The sequence below is a fragment of the Photinus pyralis genome, unplaced genomic scaffold, assembly GCF_008802855.1.
Source record: "Photinus pyralis isolate 1611_PpyrPB1 unplaced genomic scaffold, Ppyr1.3 Ppyr1.4_LG9, whole genome shotgun sequence".
In the NCBI taxonomy this organism is placed as follows: domain Eukaryota; kingdom Metazoa; phylum Arthropoda; class Insecta; order Coleoptera; family Lampyridae; genus Photinus; species Photinus pyralis.
Genome location: NW_022170878.1, coordinates 13,466,643 through 13,488,599, shown reverse-complemented (window position 1 = coordinate 13,488,599; position 21,957 = coordinate 13,466,643). Strand labels below are relative to the sequence as shown.

Sequence of the window (21,957 nt, the reverse complement as noted above, 5' to 3'; positions counted from 1 at the left end):
CTCGGTGACCTTTTGTTAATTCGGCGCGTTTCAGACGATAGCATTTTTTCTCCTGCATTTCTGCAGCGCGTCGCGAGCGAGAGGGGCAATCGGACAGCTTTGCAGAGAGGAAAGGGAAGCTCGTTGGACACGTCCTGTCCGGATTCGCCGTGCGCTTCTCCCGCTCACTTGCCCTGTAGCACTACGGTTTTGCTGCTGGTGATGCACGCCGGAAGCGTTTTGGGTAAATAATCCGTTTTGTGATGGTCCGATGCTATGTGTGGTTGTAGATGCGAACGTTGATCTAACTGCGAAAAAGTCAGATGTAGCAACATTCCGGGGCGCGTTCGAGTCGGTCATGCGTCAACATTACCCTACGCTTGTGGGTCATATTTCTGTGCGAGTAGTGTCTTGTCCTTCGATATGTACCGAAAGTTTGGGCATTTTATCGAGTCTCAGTCCGTATAGCTTCGACGTTTCGCCGTCGAGCACCGATATCCCTCCAGTAACCCACGATTCCATTCCAATTGGAGCGATACCGCTACTGGCGAGCTCGACTCCGGATTACCAGGAGGCGGTTACGCGGACCGTTAACGGTGCAAATATGGTGTATCAAGAGTTCTTGAAGAGCGAGGAAGGTTCGGGCTTCACCGGGCAGGTGTGCCTGGTTGCGGATTCAGTGGGGTCGGTTTTGACTTATGACGCACTTTGTCGGCCGACGCGTTACCAGTCCAGGCACGGCAGCGAAAATAGCATTCTCGACAGCGACATCTTGGTGATAAAAGGTGAGTTATCCGAAACACTTTCTTTACTCACTCGAACTGTACCACAGACGAGGTGCAAGTAAACGAATCTGGGCACTTAACGGCACCGTCTCCACGTCGCAGATCCTCATCAACGAGCGACCAGTCTAGCTTACCCAAATTCGAATTTGACGTATCAGACTTTTTCATGTTCGGGAGCCCATTGGCCCTCGTCCTTGCCTACCGAAAGATGTCGTCCGCCGACGAGAAAAACAGTAAGCGAACGCCTCGCCTTTGCTCGCTACAGAAAAATTGCAGGTAACATCAACCGTCCCAACTGCGTTCAGGTGTACAACCTTTTTCATCCTACCGATCCGGTCGCCGCACGCTTGGAACCGCTCCTATCCGCAAGGTTCTCAATTATGCCGCCTATAAATGTCGCTCGCTACGCCAAGTATCCATTGGGGGACGGACAACCATATCATTTACGTAAGTTTTTTACATTATTTCCGGCGGCGGCGGTGTCATTTTTCGGTTCTTGTAGTCGAGGTACTTCAGTCAAATCCGCAGATGTTTAATGACTCGTTGGGTGCGCAACCCAGACGATTGTCAGAAGTATCTATACAAAGTACCATTTCGGGGATTATCGATACTATTCCTTTACAGGCTGTTAACGCTTGTAAGTAGTTAATGTACCGTGTAGATTTTCGTGACTCTAGTTTGTGTGCTGTTTGTTTTTTATTTCTTTAATCGTGATGGATTGCTTGCATATCCAGCATGCTAGACCCGGTGTTGTGATTGTACATGTGTTCGGTTTATTTGATACATCTTAGACTCGACCATTGTGTATAGTCAATGACTCGATCAAAGGACGGTCATCCTCGGGTCCGTTAACTTGCCTTCCCCCCCCCACTGAGAGATTTGCGCTCATATGCGCCACCGATAAAAACTCTTGCGCCATTATCGTTTTTTAGAAATCCGAAAAAACATTGGGGGGGGGGGTGAACGTAGCCCCCCCCCCCGTACGTATTTTGTCGCTTGTAACTAGGTCACCTGATACATTTGGTTATGCGCTCAATTGCGCCACTTGAATTAAAGCTAGCGCCATTACGGTTAAGCCATAAAAAATTTTTAAAAAGTGGGGGGGGGCTAATTCAATTTTTTCAAAAGTTATGTTTTTTAACATGCTTTTTCTACTACAACGTACCTTTTGTCATGCGCTAAAATGCGCCGTAAACATAAACGTTTGCGCCATTATAGTTTTTGAGAACCTATAATAGAAGTATAACGCTATTCATTTTAAGAAGGTAGCTGTAGAAAGCATAGGGACAGTTTAACCTTCACTGTGATTGGTTAAAACACGAGTCACTATTACCCTGAAAAATAAAACGAGTGACGAATTCTGTCTGTAAGAAGTTTCAATTGCGAACTAAACTGTCGAACTGTCATTAGCTGTCAATTTCAAAGATCCAAGCGTGATATCGTTTGATTTATAATTATATTTTCCAAATTTTGTGCCGTTTTATATTTTTCCTGTGTGTGTCGATCTTCAAACACACCGCCATCTGCTACCTTTTTATAATGAACAGTATATACAGTGTGTCCCAGATCGCGTGGGATTTCATGGGTAACTTTGTTATTATTAAAGATAGAGAATTGGTTAAATGGGCAATGTTTTGCAGGTTTGGATGCTTATTTAAAATTTCCTTATGGAAATTCAAAATGTCGCATAGGTTCGACGTAAATTCAAAAAAAATAAAATTGGTCATTTCCTTGAATGTCTTATTTCATCGAACATATAAGAGATATAAAAAAAGTTTTATATAAAAGTGACTGTCTTTGATAATTTAGAATTGATGTCAAAAAAAATTCAAGATGGCAACTTTTGAGGAACATTTACCAACTTCCTAAAGTTAAATGGGCGCCATATTGGATTTTTTAGATTACTTGATAGATTTTTTAATTCTCTTTTCAACGAGCCATCATAACATAAGATTGAAAATAAGATACCAGTCAAGTAGTCTGTGACGAATAAAAAAAAACAAAACAAAATCTATTCGAGGCAACAAAACAATGAAAATAATTACACCAGATGCAACTTAACTTTTTTTAAGTACACTAAATGAAAGCTCTATTCATTCTCTATGCACTGATAAAAATGTGTTGCTATGACTACAACCGTTTTCAAGTAATCAATTATTAAAGTACCATCTGCATCCGCCATTTCTTTTCTTAAAGTCAAAATAATTTAAAAACCATAAATGGTAGATATCGACATATCAAAAGAACTGAAATTTCACGTAGAATCCAAAAATGTAATAAAAAAAGAGAAAAAAATAACGAAGTTACTAGGGACTTCCGCTATTTCCGGAAGTGCGTCCATTTTGAAAATATTGTACATCGAGTCGGCCTTCGGAGTAACTCCTAAGTACAATTTTTTAAAAACCTACCTATTTTACTTTCCCAGAAACGTTTAACTAAAGCTCCCAAAAAAACACCCTGTATAGTGTTTCTGAAACACTATAATGGCGCAATAATTTATGTTTACGGTGCATTTTAGCGCATGATGAAAGGTACGATGTAGTAGAAAAAACATGTTAAAAAACGTAACTTTTGAAAACGTTAAGTTAGCCCCCCCCCACTTTTTAAAATTTTTTTATGGCTTAACCGTAATGGCGCTAGCTTTAATTCAAGTGGCGCAATTGAGCGCATAACCAAATGTATCAGGTGACCTAGTTACAAGCGACAAAATACGTACTGGGGGGGCTACGTTCACTTGGCCCCCCCCAAATCTTTTTTCGGATTTCTAAAAAACGATAATGGCGCAAGAGTTATTATCGGTGGCGCATATGAGCGCATTAATTTTAAAATAATACGACTATCAAATCTCTCAGAAGGGGGGCCTAGTTAACGGACCCGTCACCCTCTTCCCTGCATCTCCACTAACTTGGAGGATCGTCACATTGTACGGTTTTGATTGTTAATTTTTGTGAATTTGCTTTTGTACCGACGCATTCGTTCTTTTAGTACAGCAAAAATGGTGGGGCGGCAAGCGATTAGATTATGCCCTGTATTGCCCCGAAGGCCTATCGAACTTTCCGACGAACGCCCTGCCGCACCTGTTCCACGCGAGCTACTGGGAAAGCTACGACGTCATCGCGTTCATCCTGAGGCAGGTGGCGCGTCAGGAGCTCGCGCCGATCACCGGCGTCGACGATCGCGAATTCTGCTTCAGGCCCGGACAGCCGAGGGAGAAGTGGATTAGGAAACGCACCTCCGTTAAATTGAAGGTAAGCGACGTTTCGATTGGCGAGTTTTTTTCCGATCGCGTTCTCGGTAGAATGTCGCGGCGAACCATCGCGCCAATGACGTGATCGTGCGAGAGGGGGCGTCCCAGACGTTAATTGCCCGGTTTATGTATGGACCTATTGACATGATCACGCTGGCTGGCGAGAAGGTGGACATACACATTATGAAGGATACGCCGGGAGGTGAATGGGTACAGCTCTCCACTGAGATTACCGACAAGACTGGTAGGATTACATATACGATCCCCGACGACAAGTCTTTAGGCTACGGTTTGTACCCGATAAAAGTGAGACTGTCTTTTGTTTACATGTGAATGGTGATATTGTACGGTTTTAGATGGTCGTAAGAGGTGATCACACTTCCGTTGATTTCTTTCTGGCGGTTGTTCCGCCTAAGACTGAATGCGTTGTCTTTAGCATTGACGGTTCGTTTACTGCGAGTATGTCTGTGACTGGACGCGATCCGAAAGTACGGGCCGGAGCTGTCGATGTTGTCAGGTTTGCGTGCACACCATCACGGTCTGTTTGGAATATCGATTGCGTTGTAGGCATTGGCAGGAGCTGGGGTATCTTATAATTTACATCACAGGTCGGCCGGATATGCAACAGCAGAAGGTGGTTTCGTGGCTGTCCCAGCATAACTTCCCCCACGGTTTGGTGTCTTTCGCGGACGGCTTGTCGACTGACCCCCTGGGGCACAAAGCAGCCTACTTGAACAATTTGGTGCAGGTATGTTGAACCGGACCAACTTTTCGTATAGAATTACGTTGCAGAACCACGGAGTGACAATTCACTCAGCGTACGGCAGCAGTAAAGACATAAGCGTTTATACATCGGTAGGTCTCAGATCGAAACAAATCTACATAGTGGGGAAAGCGTCCAAGAAGCAGAATAACCAAGCGACTTTGTTAACGGAGGGGTACGCGGCCCATCTTTCTATGCTGATGGCGCATGGGGGGTCGCGACCTGCGCAGGGCAATGCGCGTATGGTAATTCCAAGGGAGTACTTTGGTCTGCCCGGTCAAAGTTACTCGCGACGAAGAAGGTAAGGTTTTATTAAGCTGCATTTTTCCTAGGGTGTGATTGATTTAAGAGGATTCTTGCTACGTTTTTGTTTGGTCTATAACTTTTGATTGAGAAGTCTAATCGAAAAAGTACGAATTGTTTTGGATTCTACGCACCAAAATTAATAAGAAAAAGTGTTTTCCCGAGAAATTTTGGTGCAGTCGATTTTTGGTAAAAAAGGAAGGTAATACACTGCCTTTTTTGGGCCCCGAAAAAAAAATTGTCTCAGATCGATCCGGAAAAAAAATTTTCTTATAGAATGTGGCCTGTAGAATCCATAATTTCAAACAGTTCCAAGATTGGGCTACTAGTTCAAAAGTTACAGCCCTTTGAAATTTTTTTCGAAATTGGTTTCTAGTCTATAACTTTTGATTGAGAAGTCTGATCGAAAAAGTACGAATTGATTTGGATTCTACGCACCCAAATTAATAAGAAAAAGTGTTCCCGAGAAATTTTGGTCCAGTCGATTTTTGGTAAAAAAGGAAGGTTATACACTGCCTTTTTTTGAGCCGCGAAAAAAAAATTGTCTCAGATCGACCCGGAAAAAAAATTTTCTTATAGAATGTGGCCTGTAGAATCCATAATTTCAAACAGTTCCAAGATTGGGCTACTAGTTCAAAAGTTACAGCCCTTTGAATTTTTTTTCGAAATTGGTTTCTAGTCTATAACTTTTGATTGAGAAGTCTGATCGAAAAAGTACGAATTGATTTGGTTTCTACGCACCCAAATTAATAAGAAAAAGTGTTTTCCCGAGAAATTTTGGTGCAGTCGATTTTTGGTAAAAAAAATTTTCTTATAGAATGTGGCCTGTAGAATCCATAATTTCAAACAGTTCCAAGATTGGGCTACTAGTTCAAAAGTAACGTTTAAATTATATGACTCGTTTTGCGTTTGGTATCAAACAGTTCTTTACGGCACTTGGTGTTAGTAACGATCCCCTTGAGTGAGGTTGTTGTCACCCTCGAAGAATCCCATTAGCCCAATCACACTAATAATAGAATTTTCTTTTTCCTAATGAAACGCCCGCTTTTGTGATTTACGTACATGTCGCAAAGCATGATTAATTTTGACTATCTACGATAGTGGATAGTTCAGTTTTGTTTGTAGTGGTGTACCTGTTTCAGCAATGACACGGGGATGTCTTCCCCAGCCCGAGGCAGTGGCTTTCTGAAGCGCAAGGTTTACATAACTCACGTGTAGCATTCGCTAGTAACCCTAACTAGTAACGGTAACTATATGTTATCTTATTGCACAGTTACATAGAAGTGATCGAATTAATTTTAGCAATACTGCAGCTTGTTTGTTCGCTTACGACTAACTTTTGTATTGGAAATTGTCCCATTTCTCGCAGGTCTAGATTGTTAAAGAAATTGTTGATGTTTAAATTCTTCAAATCACAAGAGACGCGGTGTGGAAATTGTCCATCAATCACGACAACCCTTCATTATTAACGTGTTCAATCGGGTAAGGCTGCGGTACAGTTATTATTACTAAAAATCACGTCTATGTGAGCAAAGGTGTTAACGCACAACCTTTTCTTTTCTTACTTATTTATCACATTCGCAATAACTCTCGTGCAATAACTAACAGTCACACGTTCAGTTCATTTTGAATTTTTACCGGCAGACTATGTGAAGGATTTATTAACCTTCAGCTTACCTCTTGTGTACAACATTCAAAATGATTCATACCGGGCGTGTTTCACAACCTCGGGTCCTTCCACCATTGCTTTTACAGAACTTGTTTACAATGGCTTGGGCTTCATTGTGCAGCGCATGCGTAAATGTTTTTAGAAACACAAAGATCAAATCAAAGTAGTACGGTTTAATCGCTGTTGCGGTGTAAATCGTTCAACAATGTGCTTTGCTTTTTGGCTGGTTGTAACAAAATTTCTGATCGATGATGTGGGATTGGGAGACGTCTAATCTCTCATTTTCAAAATGTTACGTGATTGTCAACTTTTCTCCTTATATCTCAGAAACAAAAGTGCTAGATTGATTTTGTTTGTGGTTTCACAAAAGTGGCACAGGGTCGCGAAAAATCGCAAGCTTAACTATCATTAAAAACAGCTGATAATATAATTTCGATATAGGTCGCTGGAGCAAATATATGGTGATGTCACCAATTTAAGTAGGTACGTCAAATTCTATAGAAAAGACTCGCCCCTTTGCAATAACTGAGATATCTACCCACTCAATACCGCAGGTTCCTATTTCTGTACCCCATAGCTTTAATTGTATGCTAGTGAGGAGTCGTGGATACCATCATACAAAAGTCACAGGTTCATCTAAAATGTATACACGAATTTTTAGACCTCGAAGTGTAAGTCACAATTGCTCAGGTCCCACAAGCCAGCAGAGCCATTTTAGAAAATGAAGGACGAAATACATCAGAATTATAGGCCCTTTTTGGACACTTGAACAAAATTTCAGGCGGCATCCTTTAAACAAAAAAACTATCATCCAGATCAGTTTGATTTTGCCTCTCTCGGAGATGTAGTGGATAAATAAAAATTATTTATTTATTGTCTATTTATTGTCTCTCTTGTTCTGGGCCCTCAATGGGCTTTCGCCCAATTAATATATTTATTTAAACTCTTAACTTATATTTCAAAAATCCGATACAACTGAATACCAAACGATCCTCGAGATCTTCACACATACATCATTTTTACAATACACCCTAAGGGGTTGATTCTGTCCCACCTGATCAGCATAGCTTGTAACACAAATTTTTTGAAATGGAATTAGTTTTACTTTTATTTGAGGTGCCTGAATACAACATTTCATTTAAATACCTTAACAAATAAAAGAAAACCGACTGCGCATGCGCAAAAGAAATTTTCTGATTTGGCATTAGTTTCACTTTTATTCGAGGTGCCTAGATACAGAATTTCATTTAAATATATTAACAAATAAAAAATTAGGAATGCGCAAATACAAAAGTTGTTATGCGTATGCGCAGTATTTGTTTGCATCTGCATATTTGCCTGAAGTTTAAGGAATATTTACTAACACAGAAAACCGGACATTCATATGTTCTTTGTAACAAGAGTTAGAAACCCTTTTTGGAGGTTTGCGCAGTTTTTGGTCTGTAACTTTTTGGCCCGTTGGTCTACGTAGCCGAAAAACAATTGCGAACTTTGTTATATCCTGAAGAACATGTGTATATCAATTTTTAAAGCGATCGGACGTTTCTACACAAAGTTATCGTACAGACAGACGGACAGACAGACGCACAGACAGGCAGCAATACAAAATTATAAACGATCTCAAGGTTCGTTAATATTATAATGAGACGAATAATTTTAATTTTTTTTGTACTTCTTCCCAATTCAGGAATATCGTTTCAACTTTTCTTCTCCTATAATACAAGAGACAACTCAGACACTTTTACCATTAATTTTTTTAAAACCTGAAACACAACAACTTGCTATATATTTGATTTATTTGTAAAAGAAAATTCAAATTTCAAATACCTACTTGACAGATGTCTCCAAACAGGTGGACCAATCCCTAACATTAAAGTTACTAGAATCTGGTAACTTCCGCAATTTTTGGGCAAAAAACATGCGTTCTCTCTCTAACACACGGGCCCAATGGATTGCGGTACTTTCTGTGACTCATAATGGATCTACCGTGACTGTATACCTACTGTATAGAGGCAGTTTGGTCATACTTTGGTGTTGTTTTTTTATTGGTAGGTGGGATATCCGCCATATTTTAACCAAATAAATCGAGTTGGCGGAAATTAACTTGGAATTCAAGGTGGTCAAGTCACAAACAGTTGTGGAAATAATATTGTAACCATAGAAAAATGCCAAGATCTACCAATTCAATTAAACCGATCAGCTCAATGAAGAATATGGGAAAAACATGGCGGATATAGAGCATATGACCACACTGTCTTTATACAGTCACTGTTAATGGATCGATATTAATTACAAGGCAAAAATTTTGCGCATGCGCATAGCGTATCGCACATGTGATCCGCTAGCTTCTTCTTTAGCCAGCAAAATCATAGTTTTTTTCTTTAAAGGATGCCGCCTGAAAATTTGTTCAAGTGTCTAAAAAAGGGCCTATAATTCTGATGTATTTCGTCCTTCATTTTTCTAAAATGGCTCTGCTGGCTTGTGGGACCTCAATTGCTCCACTAAAAGGTGCGAACTAAAAGACTTCCTCATTGTAATAAAGTTATACTCCACAATGACCCTAAGCTTTTCCCATCAATGAAGCACAGCAAGCCGCAGTATGTAGATTTTCCCTTCTCCGAGTACCTAGCGGTTAATTGTACCCAAAAACATTAGCACCTATCAGAAGTTTTGTTCGCTGAACCGCTTTTTTACTAAATTTGGTTTGTACCACAACTTCATTAATCCTTGTATTAATTTGTAGCAGCAAAACTCCAAAAAAAGGTACCGCATACCCAATTGCAGGCGAAGGAGGACTAGTCGAACGATCCTTAAGCACACGTCGGTGCCAGCTCTCTCGGCCCATGCTCGCCACAATTGGCAATCATGCCTCGGTCACGAGTAGTACGGGACCTGGGTGACCTTCGATCTCTTAAAAAATTCGTATCATTAGTACAATTGAATATGAAATTTGCCGTTACGCTTCTCGAGTGCTTAACTGTACATAGTGTTCATGCTATCAACAAACACACTGTTTGGCAAAGGGAAAGAGATGCATTACGTCACCACCAGGTTTATGTGCAAACTTTGTTTTTAAACTATTAGGATCTAGAATCTATTTGAGTCTCAATTTTGTAAGATATTTGTTAAAAAAGAGTTGATAATAATCAAAAGATATTTATGGGGTTTGTACATAAATAGTCTTCACAAGAAAAACCGGAAAATTGTTCATTATATAGAAAATGTATATTTTTATATAATTATTACTACCTACCTGCTTTGAAGTACATAATCGCTTACTAGGTATCTTTATATACTTACCTCGGGAGGGAAGATCTTGAATGTTTGCTTATTTTTAAAAAAAAAATAATTGTGACAACTTGTGCAAATCTCTTTATGGCTTGAATTAGATGTAGATTCAATTTTCTTAAATGTTATCCAGTGTTGCACATAGATTAGTGCATATCACCGCTGTGGGGAGAAAATCATTACTTCGTTCTTGGAAATACTGGAGAGTCCATTACTCTAACCCCTTCTTAAACATGTCATTGACACATTCAAATGGGCCAACTATCATAAACGTTATCGCGACTAGAGGTTTGCAAAGTTTTATTATTATTCCTGTACTAATACTCTTATTAACTAATTTAACGCGACTAGTTGGTGTGTATTTATGTTAAACGTACAATTAGACCCGTTCATTGTCATTACAAAACATTCCATCTATTAATCGACGAAATTCATTGGATTGTGCTTTATATAAATGTGCGTTACTGTTAGATTGTAGCTTGAAGTATTTTCTTAACTATACAGTTTTGTTATACCGTTCTTGTATTTTTCTAATTGTACAGGCAACATTCCCGTCTATAGTTAGTATGTATATATGTATAATTGTTATAATAGAAAAGATATGTGGCAGTGGTGCAAAGACAGTATTAATTGATTAAATTTAAAAAAAAAAGTCGGGTTGATTGTGATATTTAAAGCAATAGTGGTGCATAGAGGTTTATTGCTGCTACATTTCTTTATTACATTGAAATACTGCGCATTTGACATGTGATATGTTATGTTTCTTGATCTATAGAATGTATTGTTCGTTATAAACATTGCAATTGTTGAGTGTATAAAAAACATGTTGTAAAAGTGTATTCGGTATAGTTTCGTATAATCCTTGCAATCTTCCCTAGTTCTATTTATTATTAAAATTTTGTTGCCATATCTTCATAGGTTGTGAAAAGTTTATCTGTTCAACTATAAGAAAATTTGTTTACATGTATCTCTCACGTGAAATAAGAGGTAGTTAAATAAAGTTTAAGATATCAGTTCCTTTGCTTCGCCATCATCGAGTTAAGCAGCGTATACACGGAGAAGCAGAACTTCAGCAGCTGTAACATTAAGGCTAGTGCCTGGAAAATTAACCGCCACGTTACCTACCTTCATGTAGCTGGATAGACTTAGCACGCCGAATCCACCGAGAGTGATCGTAATGGGGCGTTGAGCTCTGGCCATAATTAATACGAGGGACTTTTGTACTCGCCTCTCATATGCGCCCAGATGCCATCCACATTCATAAACTGTATCCGAAAACGCCATGCTCTGCAATAATTTTAACTGTCAATAAAAATTAAGCTTCACTCTTGTATCCATTTTGTAAATATAAGCTTGTAGAAAGAAATATTGTGGTTGGTTAAACTCATTGGGACATTTTGATGCTAATCCTACAAAACTCTTATGGATTTTTCTTGTCTATTGAGAAATTGAGGGCCTTGAAGAAGAGTGCTTGATTGTAGACGAACTCTAGATAGATTAGGTGAGTCTAATAGGGTAAGTTTGATCTGGATACCAGCGCACTGCGGAATTGGGAGTAACAAAAGGATGGACGAGCTGTGGTGGGTTCTTCGTCAGGGCGACGATTAAAGAGTGGGTGATCAGTCAATTCCAGGCTCAGTGGCAACAAGCAGTGGCGCACTGGCACGGGGGGCGGGTGGCGATTGCCACCTGGCCTGTAGATCATAATGGCCCGTTGGAAATTTATAAGTATGTGCTGTATTTAGTTTCTTGCACTACTAATAAATTATTAACACGTTTCTCTAATTGGGGTTGATGTTAGGTTGTTAAAAAAAAAAGGAGTACTTTAAAATGTTTTTGTGGTGCACCTCAGAGCTACCCCCCCTCCCCCGGCGCCTTCATTACTACACTAATACTTTAATGGCTCGTAAGTACCCAGTCCGCCCCTGTGTATAACCTTCCTTTTTTACCAAAAATCGACTACACCAAAATTTCTCGGGAAAACACTTTTTCTTCTCAATCAAAAGTTATAGACTAGAAAAAAATTCAAAGGGCTGTAACTTTTGAACTAGTAGCCCAATCTTGGAACTGTTTGAAATTATGGATTCCACAGGCCACATTCTATAAGAAAATTCCCCCCCCCCCCTCAGCGCCACCATCATTACTACACTAATACTTTAATGGCCCGTAACCTATGCAATTCCACCTGGCCCGCAGTTACCCAGTCCGCCCCTGGCAACAAGCAATCGCATCAAGGCAGTCCAGGGCGGAAAATTGAAAAAATAGACGAGCTTACTCGGCGAGAAGAGCGCTAACTGTGGAGAACGGCACCCGATAAAGAAGGAGAGTCGGTATAACATCCAATCCCGTACTTACTTCCAGTATAAGCTCGTTTCCAATAAAGCAGTACATAAAGATTTGCCCCATATGACCACAAAAGTAAGTCAATGGTCGCCCAATTTCCGTTCGAACGATGGTCTAAAACACCAAAATGAATATTTGCCATGCTAACCGGAAAATACCGTACCAGCAGAAACCCTGATAAGCAGACGGTACCAATTGTACCAATATACAGCATTAGGATGAAGACCGTCAGCATATTCTCTAAATTTTTGGCCGTTCTACAAGAAGATTTGCAATTAGAAAAAAACGCACTGCGAAACTTACTCAATTAACAGGTGGTGATGCTTGATGCACTTTAAAACAACATTCCATGCCTCCGTATTGTCTTCGGTGCGGTTGAATCCGCTTCGAGCCACCCTCGCGAAGTTCCTCTTCAAGTACTCCCTCAGGAGGCGAAATTGAGCTACGCACGTCCAAATCAGACTAACAAAAAACAGGTCGAAAGCGCATATGTTAACGGCGAGTTCGGCGCTCAAAGCGCCCTGCCATACGTACACCATCTCGTAAAACGGACTTTGTAAGTAGGGGAATGTGAATTTGGACGGAAGCGGAGTGGCGTGCACCTGGAATGGGACCGTCAAGCACTGGGAGGCCCAGAAAAGTGCCGATATTGTGTAGATCCCAACCGAAACGAGCACGATCCAGCTTCTTCTCCTTAGCAACCTATCCACTTCGTCCCCGACCATATCAGAGGGCCAAAACTGATGGTAGATAGTCGACAAGATGCGTGCGATCTTCTTCGCCAAAATTGTGCTGATCACCCTCCGGCTGATAGTCTACAGGGAAATTTTACAAACTCACTAAAGTAAACTTACCTCTAATACAACAATTAACCCGGCGATACCATCGGCGGCGGTTGTCAGATCGGTTTCCTTGTCGAAAATGAAACTGATCTGTCCCGTTAAGATGTAAATGTAACTAGTAACAACAATGATACTCAGAATTAACGTGAACTTGTTTTGCCTTTCAGCCCACACACTGAGGCTATCCAGAATAATTTTAATAGGCACGAAGAGCCACTTAACGCCATCGTGCCAGATGTGCTTGGGCAATTTTTCTGTATTGACCACCTGAATGTCGGACATAATTTAAAGTGCGTCACCTTATGGAGGGTTTCTCCCTTAAGTAGATTTATGGTTTTTAAAAAAACTATTTAAGTATTCACCTTAATTACAGGGTGAGTTAATTATAGGTATAAGTGCCACATACTGCAGATGCGAGAGATCTTCAAAGGGAATTTCGTAGGTAGTTATTTTAATATTTACAAGGTCCGCTAGTGTCTTCGATTAATTAATAAATATTCCCACTAGGCATGCAATGTGATGTGACTAAAATGTAATCTTGATGACTATAAATTTTTTGGATTCTACAGGCGAAAATTGATTAGAAATCCTTAATAGACGTTAGTAGTGTTTAAATTGTTTTTTAAAACCGTTTCGAAGAACCTATGAGTCTCGTAACAGCATTTAAGAGTCTTAGGCGTTGAAAAATCGAACGGCGAGGAACCTTTATAAACGGAGCAATTAGAGACGCTTTTATAGAACCTTCACTCACATTTGTGAGTCTTTAAACAAGTTTTGATAGTTGCTGATTGCTTCAAAAGGGCTTCCAAATAAGTTTACAGGATTCGGCAAGAAATGGCTTAATCACAAAATCCGAAATGGGGTGGCTTTTACGGTTTTTTCTATATATAGGTGCTTAAAAATTATAATTTTGTTGTATCTTCTGTGGGGGGTAAGTGTGTTCTTCAGAGCGTGTTTCGTTGCTTGGCCATCATGGTACTGAGAAGCGTGTATACGGAAAAACAGAATTTCAGCAGCTGCAAATTACACCTCAAGTACGTTCCACTGAAATCGTAGGTTTTACCGGTACCTTCATGTAACTTCCTAGACTCAAAACTCCAAAGCCTCCAAGGGTGATCGTGATGGGACGTTGAGCTCTTGCCATAATTAAGATGAGCGATTTGCGAACTCGGCGATCGTACGCCGTCAGATGCCAACCGCACTCGTAGACTGAATCCGCCAGCGCCAGGCTCTTGAAATCAAGAAATAGGTATTTTCAAAAGTAAAAGACAAAGGTAAGTCGTATTTTGGATCATAACATTCCTTGCGATAACATTAATTTTTGATACCGAAGTGAAATCGATGTAAGTATATGTGAGATGCATGAACGTTAGTAACACGCTCGGTGATGGCGCCCAGATGTCGCCGACCCCATATCATGCAGCTCCGTCCCTAAAGTTGTTAATTACATGGTAGATGCATGTACACTCCTCTTCTTTCTACAAGAGTTCTTCTACGGGCCCGCATTTGTTACCAGCCAACCAGCAAAAGTGAGATTAAAAGTTACCTTTTTACAAATAAATTTGCAAAAATGCGCTAAAAAGGAAACTTTAAGCGCAGAAAAATTTGTTGAGGGCGCAAAAGAGCAAATCACAACAGAAAATGATACGAGGGTGGTTGTGAGGGGCGTATTCTTGGATTTGGGGGTGTAGGAAGTATAGAAAGGAGACATTAAGCCCTGAAATAAATTCTTTAGGGCGCAGAAGGGTTAAACATGATGGAAAATGATACGAGGGTTGTTGAGGGGGGCTTATTCTTGGATTTGGTGGCATAAGAAGTCAAGAAAGGAGACTTTCAGCGCAGAAAAAATTTGTTGAGGGTGCAAAAGAGCTAATCACAACAGAAAATGATACGAGGGTGGTTGTGAGGTGCGTATCCTTGGATTTGGGGGTGTAAGAAGTATAGAAAGGAGACATTAAGCCCTGAAATAAATTCTTTAGGGCGCAGAAGGGTTAAACATGATGGAAAATGATGCGAGGGTTGTTCAGGGGTGCTTATTCTTGGATTTGGTGGCATAAGAAGTAAAGAAAGGAGACTTTGAGCGCAGAAAAAATTTGTTAAGGGCGCAAAAGAGCAAATCACAACAGAAAATGATACGAGGGTGGTTGTGAGGTGCGTATTCTTGGATTTGGGGGTGTAAGAAGTATAGAAAGGAGACATTAAGCCCTGAAATAAATTCTTTAGGGCGCAGAAGGGTTAAACATGATGGAAAATGATGCGAGGGTTGTTCAGGGGTGCTTATTCTTGGATTTGGTGGCATAAGAAGTAAAGAAAGGAGACTTTGAGCGCAGAAAAAATTTGTTAAGGGCGCAAAAGAGCAAATCACAACAGAAAATGATACGAGGGTGGTTGTGAGGTGCGTATTCTTGGATTTGGTGGAGTAAGAAGTATAGAAAGGAGACATTAAGCCTTGAAATAAATTGTTTAGAGCGCAGAAGGGTTAAACATGATTGAAAATGATGCGAGGGTTGTTGAGGGGTACTTATTCTTGGATTTGGTGGCATAAGAAGTAAAGAAAGGAGACTTTGGGCGCAGAAAAAATTTGTTAAGGGCGCAAAAGAGCTAATCACAACAGAAAATGATACGATGGGTGGTTGTGAGGTGCGTATTCTTGGATTTGGGGGTGTAGGAAGAATAGAAAGGAGACATAAAGTCCTGAAATAAATTCTTTAGGGCACAGAAGGGTTAAACATGATGGGAAATGATGCGAGGGTTGTTGAGGGGTGCTTATTCTTGGATTTGGTGGCGTAAGAAGTAAAGAAATGAGACTTTAAGCGCAGAACAAATTTGTTAAGGGCGCAAAAGAGCAAATGAAAGTGATACGAGGGTGGTTATGAGGGGCGTATTCTTGGATTTGGGGGTGTAAGAAGTATAGAAAGGAGACATTAAGCCCTGAAATAAATTCTTTAGGGCGCAGAAGGGTTAAACATGATGGAAAATGATGCGAGGGTTGTTCAGGGGTGCTTATTCTTGGATTTGGTGGCATAAGAAGTAAAGAAAGGAGACTTTGAGCGCAGAAAAAATTTGTTAAGGGCGCAAAAGAGCAAATCACAACAGAAAATGATACGAGGGTGGTTGTGAGGTGCGTATTCTTGGATTTGGTGGTGTAAGAAGTAAAGAAACGAAACTTTAAGCGCTAAAAAGGATTGTTCAGGGTGCAGAAAGGCTAATCAGGACGGAAAATGATACGAGGGTGGTTGTGAGGTGCGTATTCTTCGATTTGGGGGTGTAAGAAGTATAGAAAGGAGACATTAAGCCCTGAAATAAATTCTTTAGGGCGCAGAAGGGTTAAACATGATGGAAAATGATGCGAGGGTTGTTGAGGGGTGCTTATTTTTGGATTTGGTGGCATAAGAAGTAAAGAAAGGAGACTTTGAAGCGCAGAAAAAATTTGTTAAGGGCGCAAAAGAGCTAATCACAACATAAAATGATACGAGGGTGGTTGTGAGGTGCGTATTCTTGGATTTGGGGGTGTAGGAAGTAAAGAAAGGAGACTTTAAGCCCTTAAATAAATTCTTTAGGGCGCAGATGCAGAAGGGTTAAACATGATGGAAAATGATACGAGGGTTGTTGAAGGGTGCTTATTCTGGGATTTGGTGGCGTAAGAAGTAAAGAAAAGAGACTTTGGGCGCAGAAAAAATTTGTTAAGGGCCAAAAGAGCTAATCACAACAGAAAATGATACGAGGGTGGTTGTGAGGTGCTTATCCTTAGATTTGGTGGTGTAAGAAGTAAAGAAAGGAGACATTAAGCTCTGAAATAAATTCTTTAGGGCGCAGAAGGGTTAAACATGATGGAAACTGATGCGAGGGTTGTTGAGGGGTGCTTATTTTTGGATTTGGTGGCGTAAGAAGTAAAGAAATGAGACTTTGAGCGCAGAAAAAATTTGTTAAGGGCGCAAAAGAGCTAATCAGGACGGAAAATGATACGAGGGTGGTTGTGAGGTGCGTATTCTTGGATTTGGTGGTGTAGCAAGTATAGAAAGGAGACATTAAGCCCTGAAATAAATTCTTTAGGGCGCAGAAGGGTTAAACATGATGGAAAATGATGCGAGGGTTGTTGAGGGGTGCTTATTCTTGGATTTGGTGGCGTAAGAAGTAAAGAAACGAGACTTTAAGCGCTGAAAAGGATTGTTCAGGGCGCAGAAGGGCTAATCGGGACGGAAAATGATACGAGGGTGGTTGTGAGGTGCGTATTCTTGGATTTGGTGGTGTAGCAAGTATAGAAAGGAGACATTAAGCCCTGAAATAAATTCTTTAGGGCGCAGAAGGGTTAAACATGATGGAAAATGATGCGAGGGTTGTTGAGGGGTGCTTATTCTTGGATTTGGTGGCGTAAGAAGTAAAGAAACGAGACTTTAAGCGCTGAAAAGGATTGTTCAGGGCGCAGAAGGGCTAATCGGGACGGAAAATGATACGAGGGTGGTTGTGAGGTGCGTATTCTTGGATTTGGTGGTGTAGCAAGTATAGAAAGGAGACATTAAGCCCTGAAATAAATTCTTTAGGGCATAGACTGGTCTTAGTTGACGATAACTTTAAATGTCATTCGGAGATTGGACTACAAAGTAGAAACAAGATGGCCCTGCTAACTGAAAGTGGACTTGAGACAAGCCAATTAGGGGACAGATTATTTTAGACCAACCCCCAGAAACGGCAATGGTCCTCAAATCCAGACGCACCTGTTGAGATGCAAAGAAAACACTCACCTCTCTACTAAGTTCATTACCAATGAAGCAGTACAGAAATATTTGACTCATATGGCCGCAGAAATAAGTCAACGGTCTTCCAAACTCGGTTCGAACGATAGTCTAAAAATCAAATTGTAATTTGCACACGTCAGCATCATAATGTCATACCAGAAGGAATCCGGACAGACAGACCGTACCAACAGTGCCAAGGTAAACGATCAAAATAAATACCGTGAGCATTCCTTCTATGTTCTTCGTGGTTCTGGAAATGAAGCGTCATTTCGGCTAGCAAACGAGGAAGTTGAGACTTACTCGATTAGCAGCTGATGGTGTTTGATACACTTCACCATCAACTCCCAAGCCTGCCCGCTTGCTTCGGCCTTTACAAAATTCGCCTTCAGGTATTCCCGCAGGAGGCGAAACTGGGCGGTGCACGACCAAATTACACTCATGAAGAACCAGTCGAAGCTGCAAATGTTAATGGCCAATTCGACGCTCAAAACGCCCTCCCAGATGTAGACCATCTCGTAAAATGGACTGCTTAAGTATGGGAAGGTGAATTTGGACGGCAGCGGAGTGTCGCGCAGTTGAAACGGCACCGTCAAACACTGCGAGGACCAAAAGAGTGCCGAGGACGTGTAGCACGCGACTGCTACCAGTAGAATCCAACTTCTTCGCGTTAAGAGCCTGCTCAGTTCGGGAGTCACCAAGTCGGAGGGCCAAAACTCGAAGTACACCGTCAATAAAATTTTGGCGATTTTCTTCGCCAAAAATATGCTTATAATTCGGCGACCTGCGGTTTCAATTGCGGCAATGACTCCGGCAATAGCATCGGCGGCGGTGGACAGATCCGTGTTCTTATCCAAAATGAAGCTGATCTGGGCTGTGAATATGTACAGGTAACTGATGATAACCGCTAGACTCAATGTGAGCGTAATTTTATTTTGTCGTTCCGGCCACACGCTCAAAGCGTCCAGTATGACTTTGACGGGTACGAAGAGCCACTTAACTCCGTCGGTCCGAAGGTGTTTCGGCAATTCGGCGCGATCTGATTTCTCGTACGCTTCCATGACTCGTGTGACACGATGTCCCCTGTCTAGTGCTTTAAGTAGCCGGATTTCCCTTTGATGAAAAATTAATAGTGATTGAAAGGAAAAAGTTTGGCAGAGATTCCACATGTGAATAATCCATGCACTTTGTCTCAAATTAGTTTTCCGATAAACTATAAAAATTTATTGCCCGTCCAACTGGGTCTTTTGAAAAGATTTTCCCGTAGAGTTTGCAGCAACCTCATAATTACAATGCAGTGTCTTTCTGAAGTAGATATATCGTTTTCAATTATGTAATCTACTTTTTAGTTGACCCAAGTCGGACATATTCCAATACCGGATCGAGTATCATCAGCAAATCAATAAACCATTTACAGGGTGTCCCATTAATAATGGTCACAGGCTATATCTATGGAACCGTTAATTGCACAGCTTCGGAAAAAAAATTTGTTAACAAAAGGGGCCAAGAGAAATCGCTGGAAATTATTTTCAAGTTTCTTACTTCGCCGCTAGAGGGCGTATGATTCATGGTTAGGTAGAAAAATTACTTTTTTCCTAAAATATACCCAACAAACATGCATAAAAAATACATGCATAGTAATCTTGTATCAATTTTGCATCATTTTGGTGGAGCATAAATTGCTCTAGCTCATAAAATATGAGGAATGGGGGAAGGGGAACATCTCTTTAAGGAATTGATTGTAACTTCGGATTAGGTTAACAGATTTTCACAAAATAGATCTTGTTGGAAGGAGCTCTCTTCGCGGAATCAGATTTTATTAAATAGAGTCTTTTTAGTAAATGTGATGAGTGGTAAGAGGGCGCGACGTGACATTAACATAAACTTTGCAGGTTTTTTTGGTAATTTCAAATGGAATGATATTATATTATTATATGATATTATCAAATAAGGTGAAATAGTGAGAATATCAGTGAAAACCGGATTTTGATATCTGTTTTCTAACCATAGATCTGGCGAACATACGAATACATTCACACATTTTAATTGCAATATTGATGCTCATTCAAGTTGGCTTTGAAACAAAAGAAAACAGAACAAAAGAAAGTTTATCAGACGTATTCGTGCGAATTATTACCACGATGGGTGCTCGGCACATTTCTTGGTAAGCGAGAGTCGAGGCGAGAGTGTTTGAATTTGAGTTATCCTGGCAAATGGATAGAAAGAGGAAGTATTTTTTCACTCGACTTAACTTGCTTAGACTTAAATTTGTTTGAAAGGATAAAAGACGCACAGTCTTTCTAACAAGGCCAACTACAAGAAACGATATGGTGACGAGAATTAGAAATGTAATTCATAGTCATGGCTGAAGTTAAAGCAACTGTCTGTGTAGAGAGAGCTACACAGCAGAGACTCGTCTTTGTGTCGAAAATAATGGCAGACATTGAACATTTACGTTAATTATAATTATTATTTCTTTTATTATTTACTTAATTCATATTTCTCTGATTTAAAGTTTGAATCATTTTTTTGTTGCTCATAATTAAAAAACTTAGATCGAGTGTTAATTTTGAACTGCCATCGCCTCATTCACTTTGACATAATTATCGGTTGCTTGGATGAATATAAATATTGCAATTAAAATTTGTGAATGTTCGTATTTTCCCCATATCTCTGCTTAGAAAACAGATATCAAAATGCGGTTTTCACTGATATTCTCACATTTTCATCTTATTTGATAATATAATATAATAATTATATCGTTCCATTTGAAATTTTAAAAAAAACTTGCAAAGTTTATGTTAATGTCACATCGCGCCCTCTACCACTCATCACGTTTACTAAATAGACTCTCTTCATGTAAAATCTGATTCCACGAAGAGAGCTCTTTCCAACAAGACCTATTATGTGAAAATCTGCTAACCTAATCCGAAGTTACAAGCAATTCCTAAAGAGATGTTCCCCTTCCCCACTCCTCATATTTTATGAGCTAGAGCAATTTGCGCTCCATCAAAATGATGCAAAATTGATACAAGATTACTATGCATGTATTTTTTATGCATGTTTGTTGGGTATATTTTAGGAAAAAAGTCATTTGTCTACTTAACCATGAATCATACGCCCTCTAGCGGCGAAGTAAGAAACTTGAAAATAATTTCCAGTGATTTCTCTTGGCCCCTTTTGTTAACAAATTTTTTTCCCCGAAGCTGTGCAATTAACGGTTCCATAGATATGGCCTGTGACCATTATTAATGTGACACCCTGTACACGCCGCCGTTCCTTTTGTTTTCTTATTGATTTGCATAGTTTTTTTAAGTTCTTCAGATAGTTTGACTTTTTCGAACCGTTCCATTACTTTCGGATTTCTCAGTTTACATATGGATTCTTAAATTTATTTGATTTTGTAATCTCTTCAGTTTCTTCAAAATTCACTCGAACATCTATACATCACGAGGGTACTCAGGGGTTAACGTTTTGCTAGAGAACAAAACTTAAAACCTGGGGATCTGGGGGGTATAAGGAGATGATCCTTTTTCTACAATCATTCGTATACTCAGACGAATGAAATATTACGTACACTTTCTTGTATTCGGGCTTTTAACTTTGATCCAAAATCTGTCACTACAAATTGTTTTAATTTTCTTCTTTGAACTCTTCAATTCTGCGGAGGATTTTGTAATTTTGTAATTTTTTTGGGTCTATCAATTTTGAAAAAAAAGCAAACAATTCTTTGTCGTTCTTTTTCGTTAATTAGTGCAAACGTAAACTACCATTCGATGATAGATTGCAGTAGATTTATAAACAACTCCTTACAGTGCCAATATGTTTCCTAGCAACGATTCGAGATCAATATTTCCACTGAATCGTCCCCAGATGGTAACCCGCTGTAACTATGACTGTAAAGACTTCCAAGAAGTTCGTCCCCCACATAAATCAATCCCAGTTATACTTTTTGCACCGATTTGCTTACTCAATTTTCTTATTTTGCTCGGAATCCTCGACTTA

At 40.0% G+C, this 21,957-nt stretch overlaps 3 protein-coding genes across 3 annotated transcripts in view; 1 reads left to right on the top strand and 2 right to left on the bottom strand.

Annotated features, from left to right (window-relative positions):
* LOC116181546 (protein retinal degeneration B) overlaps positions 1-11,047 on the top strand; it is a 39,346-nt gene extending 28,299 nt beyond the window's left edge. Inside the window, exons 11-21 of the mRNA XM_031501936.1 lie at positions 35-223; positions 270-764; positions 812-997; positions 1,041-1,211; positions 1,267-1,401; positions 3,750-4,012; positions 4,063-4,317; positions 4,368-4,528; positions 4,579-4,759; positions 4,804-5,075; positions 9,493-11,047. Of these exons, the coding sequence (XP_031357796.1) occupies positions 35-223; positions 270-764; positions 812-997; positions 1,041-1,211; positions 1,267-1,401; positions 3,750-4,012; positions 4,063-4,317; positions 4,368-4,528; positions 4,579-4,759; positions 4,804-5,075; positions 9,493-9,646 (2,462 nt within the window). The 3' untranslated portion in view covers positions 9,647-11,047. The remainder of the gene's footprint in view (positions 1-34; positions 224-269; positions 765-811; positions 998-1,040; positions 1,212-1,266; positions 1,402-3,749; positions 4,013-4,062; positions 4,318-4,367; positions 4,529-4,578; positions 4,760-4,803; positions 5,076-9,492) is intronic.
* Positions 10,680-13,534, bottom strand: LOC116181545 (odorant receptor Or2-like). Its single transcript, XM_031501935.1, has 6 exons — positions 13,232-13,534; positions 12,681-13,192; positions 12,541-12,634; positions 12,390-12,491; positions 11,160-11,321; positions 10,680-11,110 (listed from the first exon to the last, which is right to left on the bottom strand). Exons 1-6 carry the CDS (start codon positions 13,499-13,501, stop codon positions 11,045-11,047), a joined length of 1,206 nt encoding a protein of 401 aa, XP_031357795.1. The 5' UTR covers positions 13,502-13,534; the 3' UTR covers positions 10,680-11,044.
* Positions 13,535-14,145: 611 nt separating this feature from the next.
* Positions 14,146-19,324, bottom strand: LOC116181544 (odorant receptor Or2-like). The gene is made up of 5 exons (XM_031501934.1): positions 18,256-19,324; positions 18,112-18,205; positions 17,962-18,063; positions 14,289-14,450; positions 14,146-14,235 (listed from the first exon to the last, which is right to left on the bottom strand). The coding sequence occupies exons 1-5, from the start codon at positions 19,119-19,121 to the stop codon at positions 14,164-14,166; spliced, it is 1,296 nt and encodes a 431-aa protein (XP_031357794.1). The 5' UTR covers positions 19,122-19,324; the 3' UTR covers positions 14,146-14,163.
* Between the last annotated feature and the right edge of the window lie 2,633 nt (positions 19,325-21,957).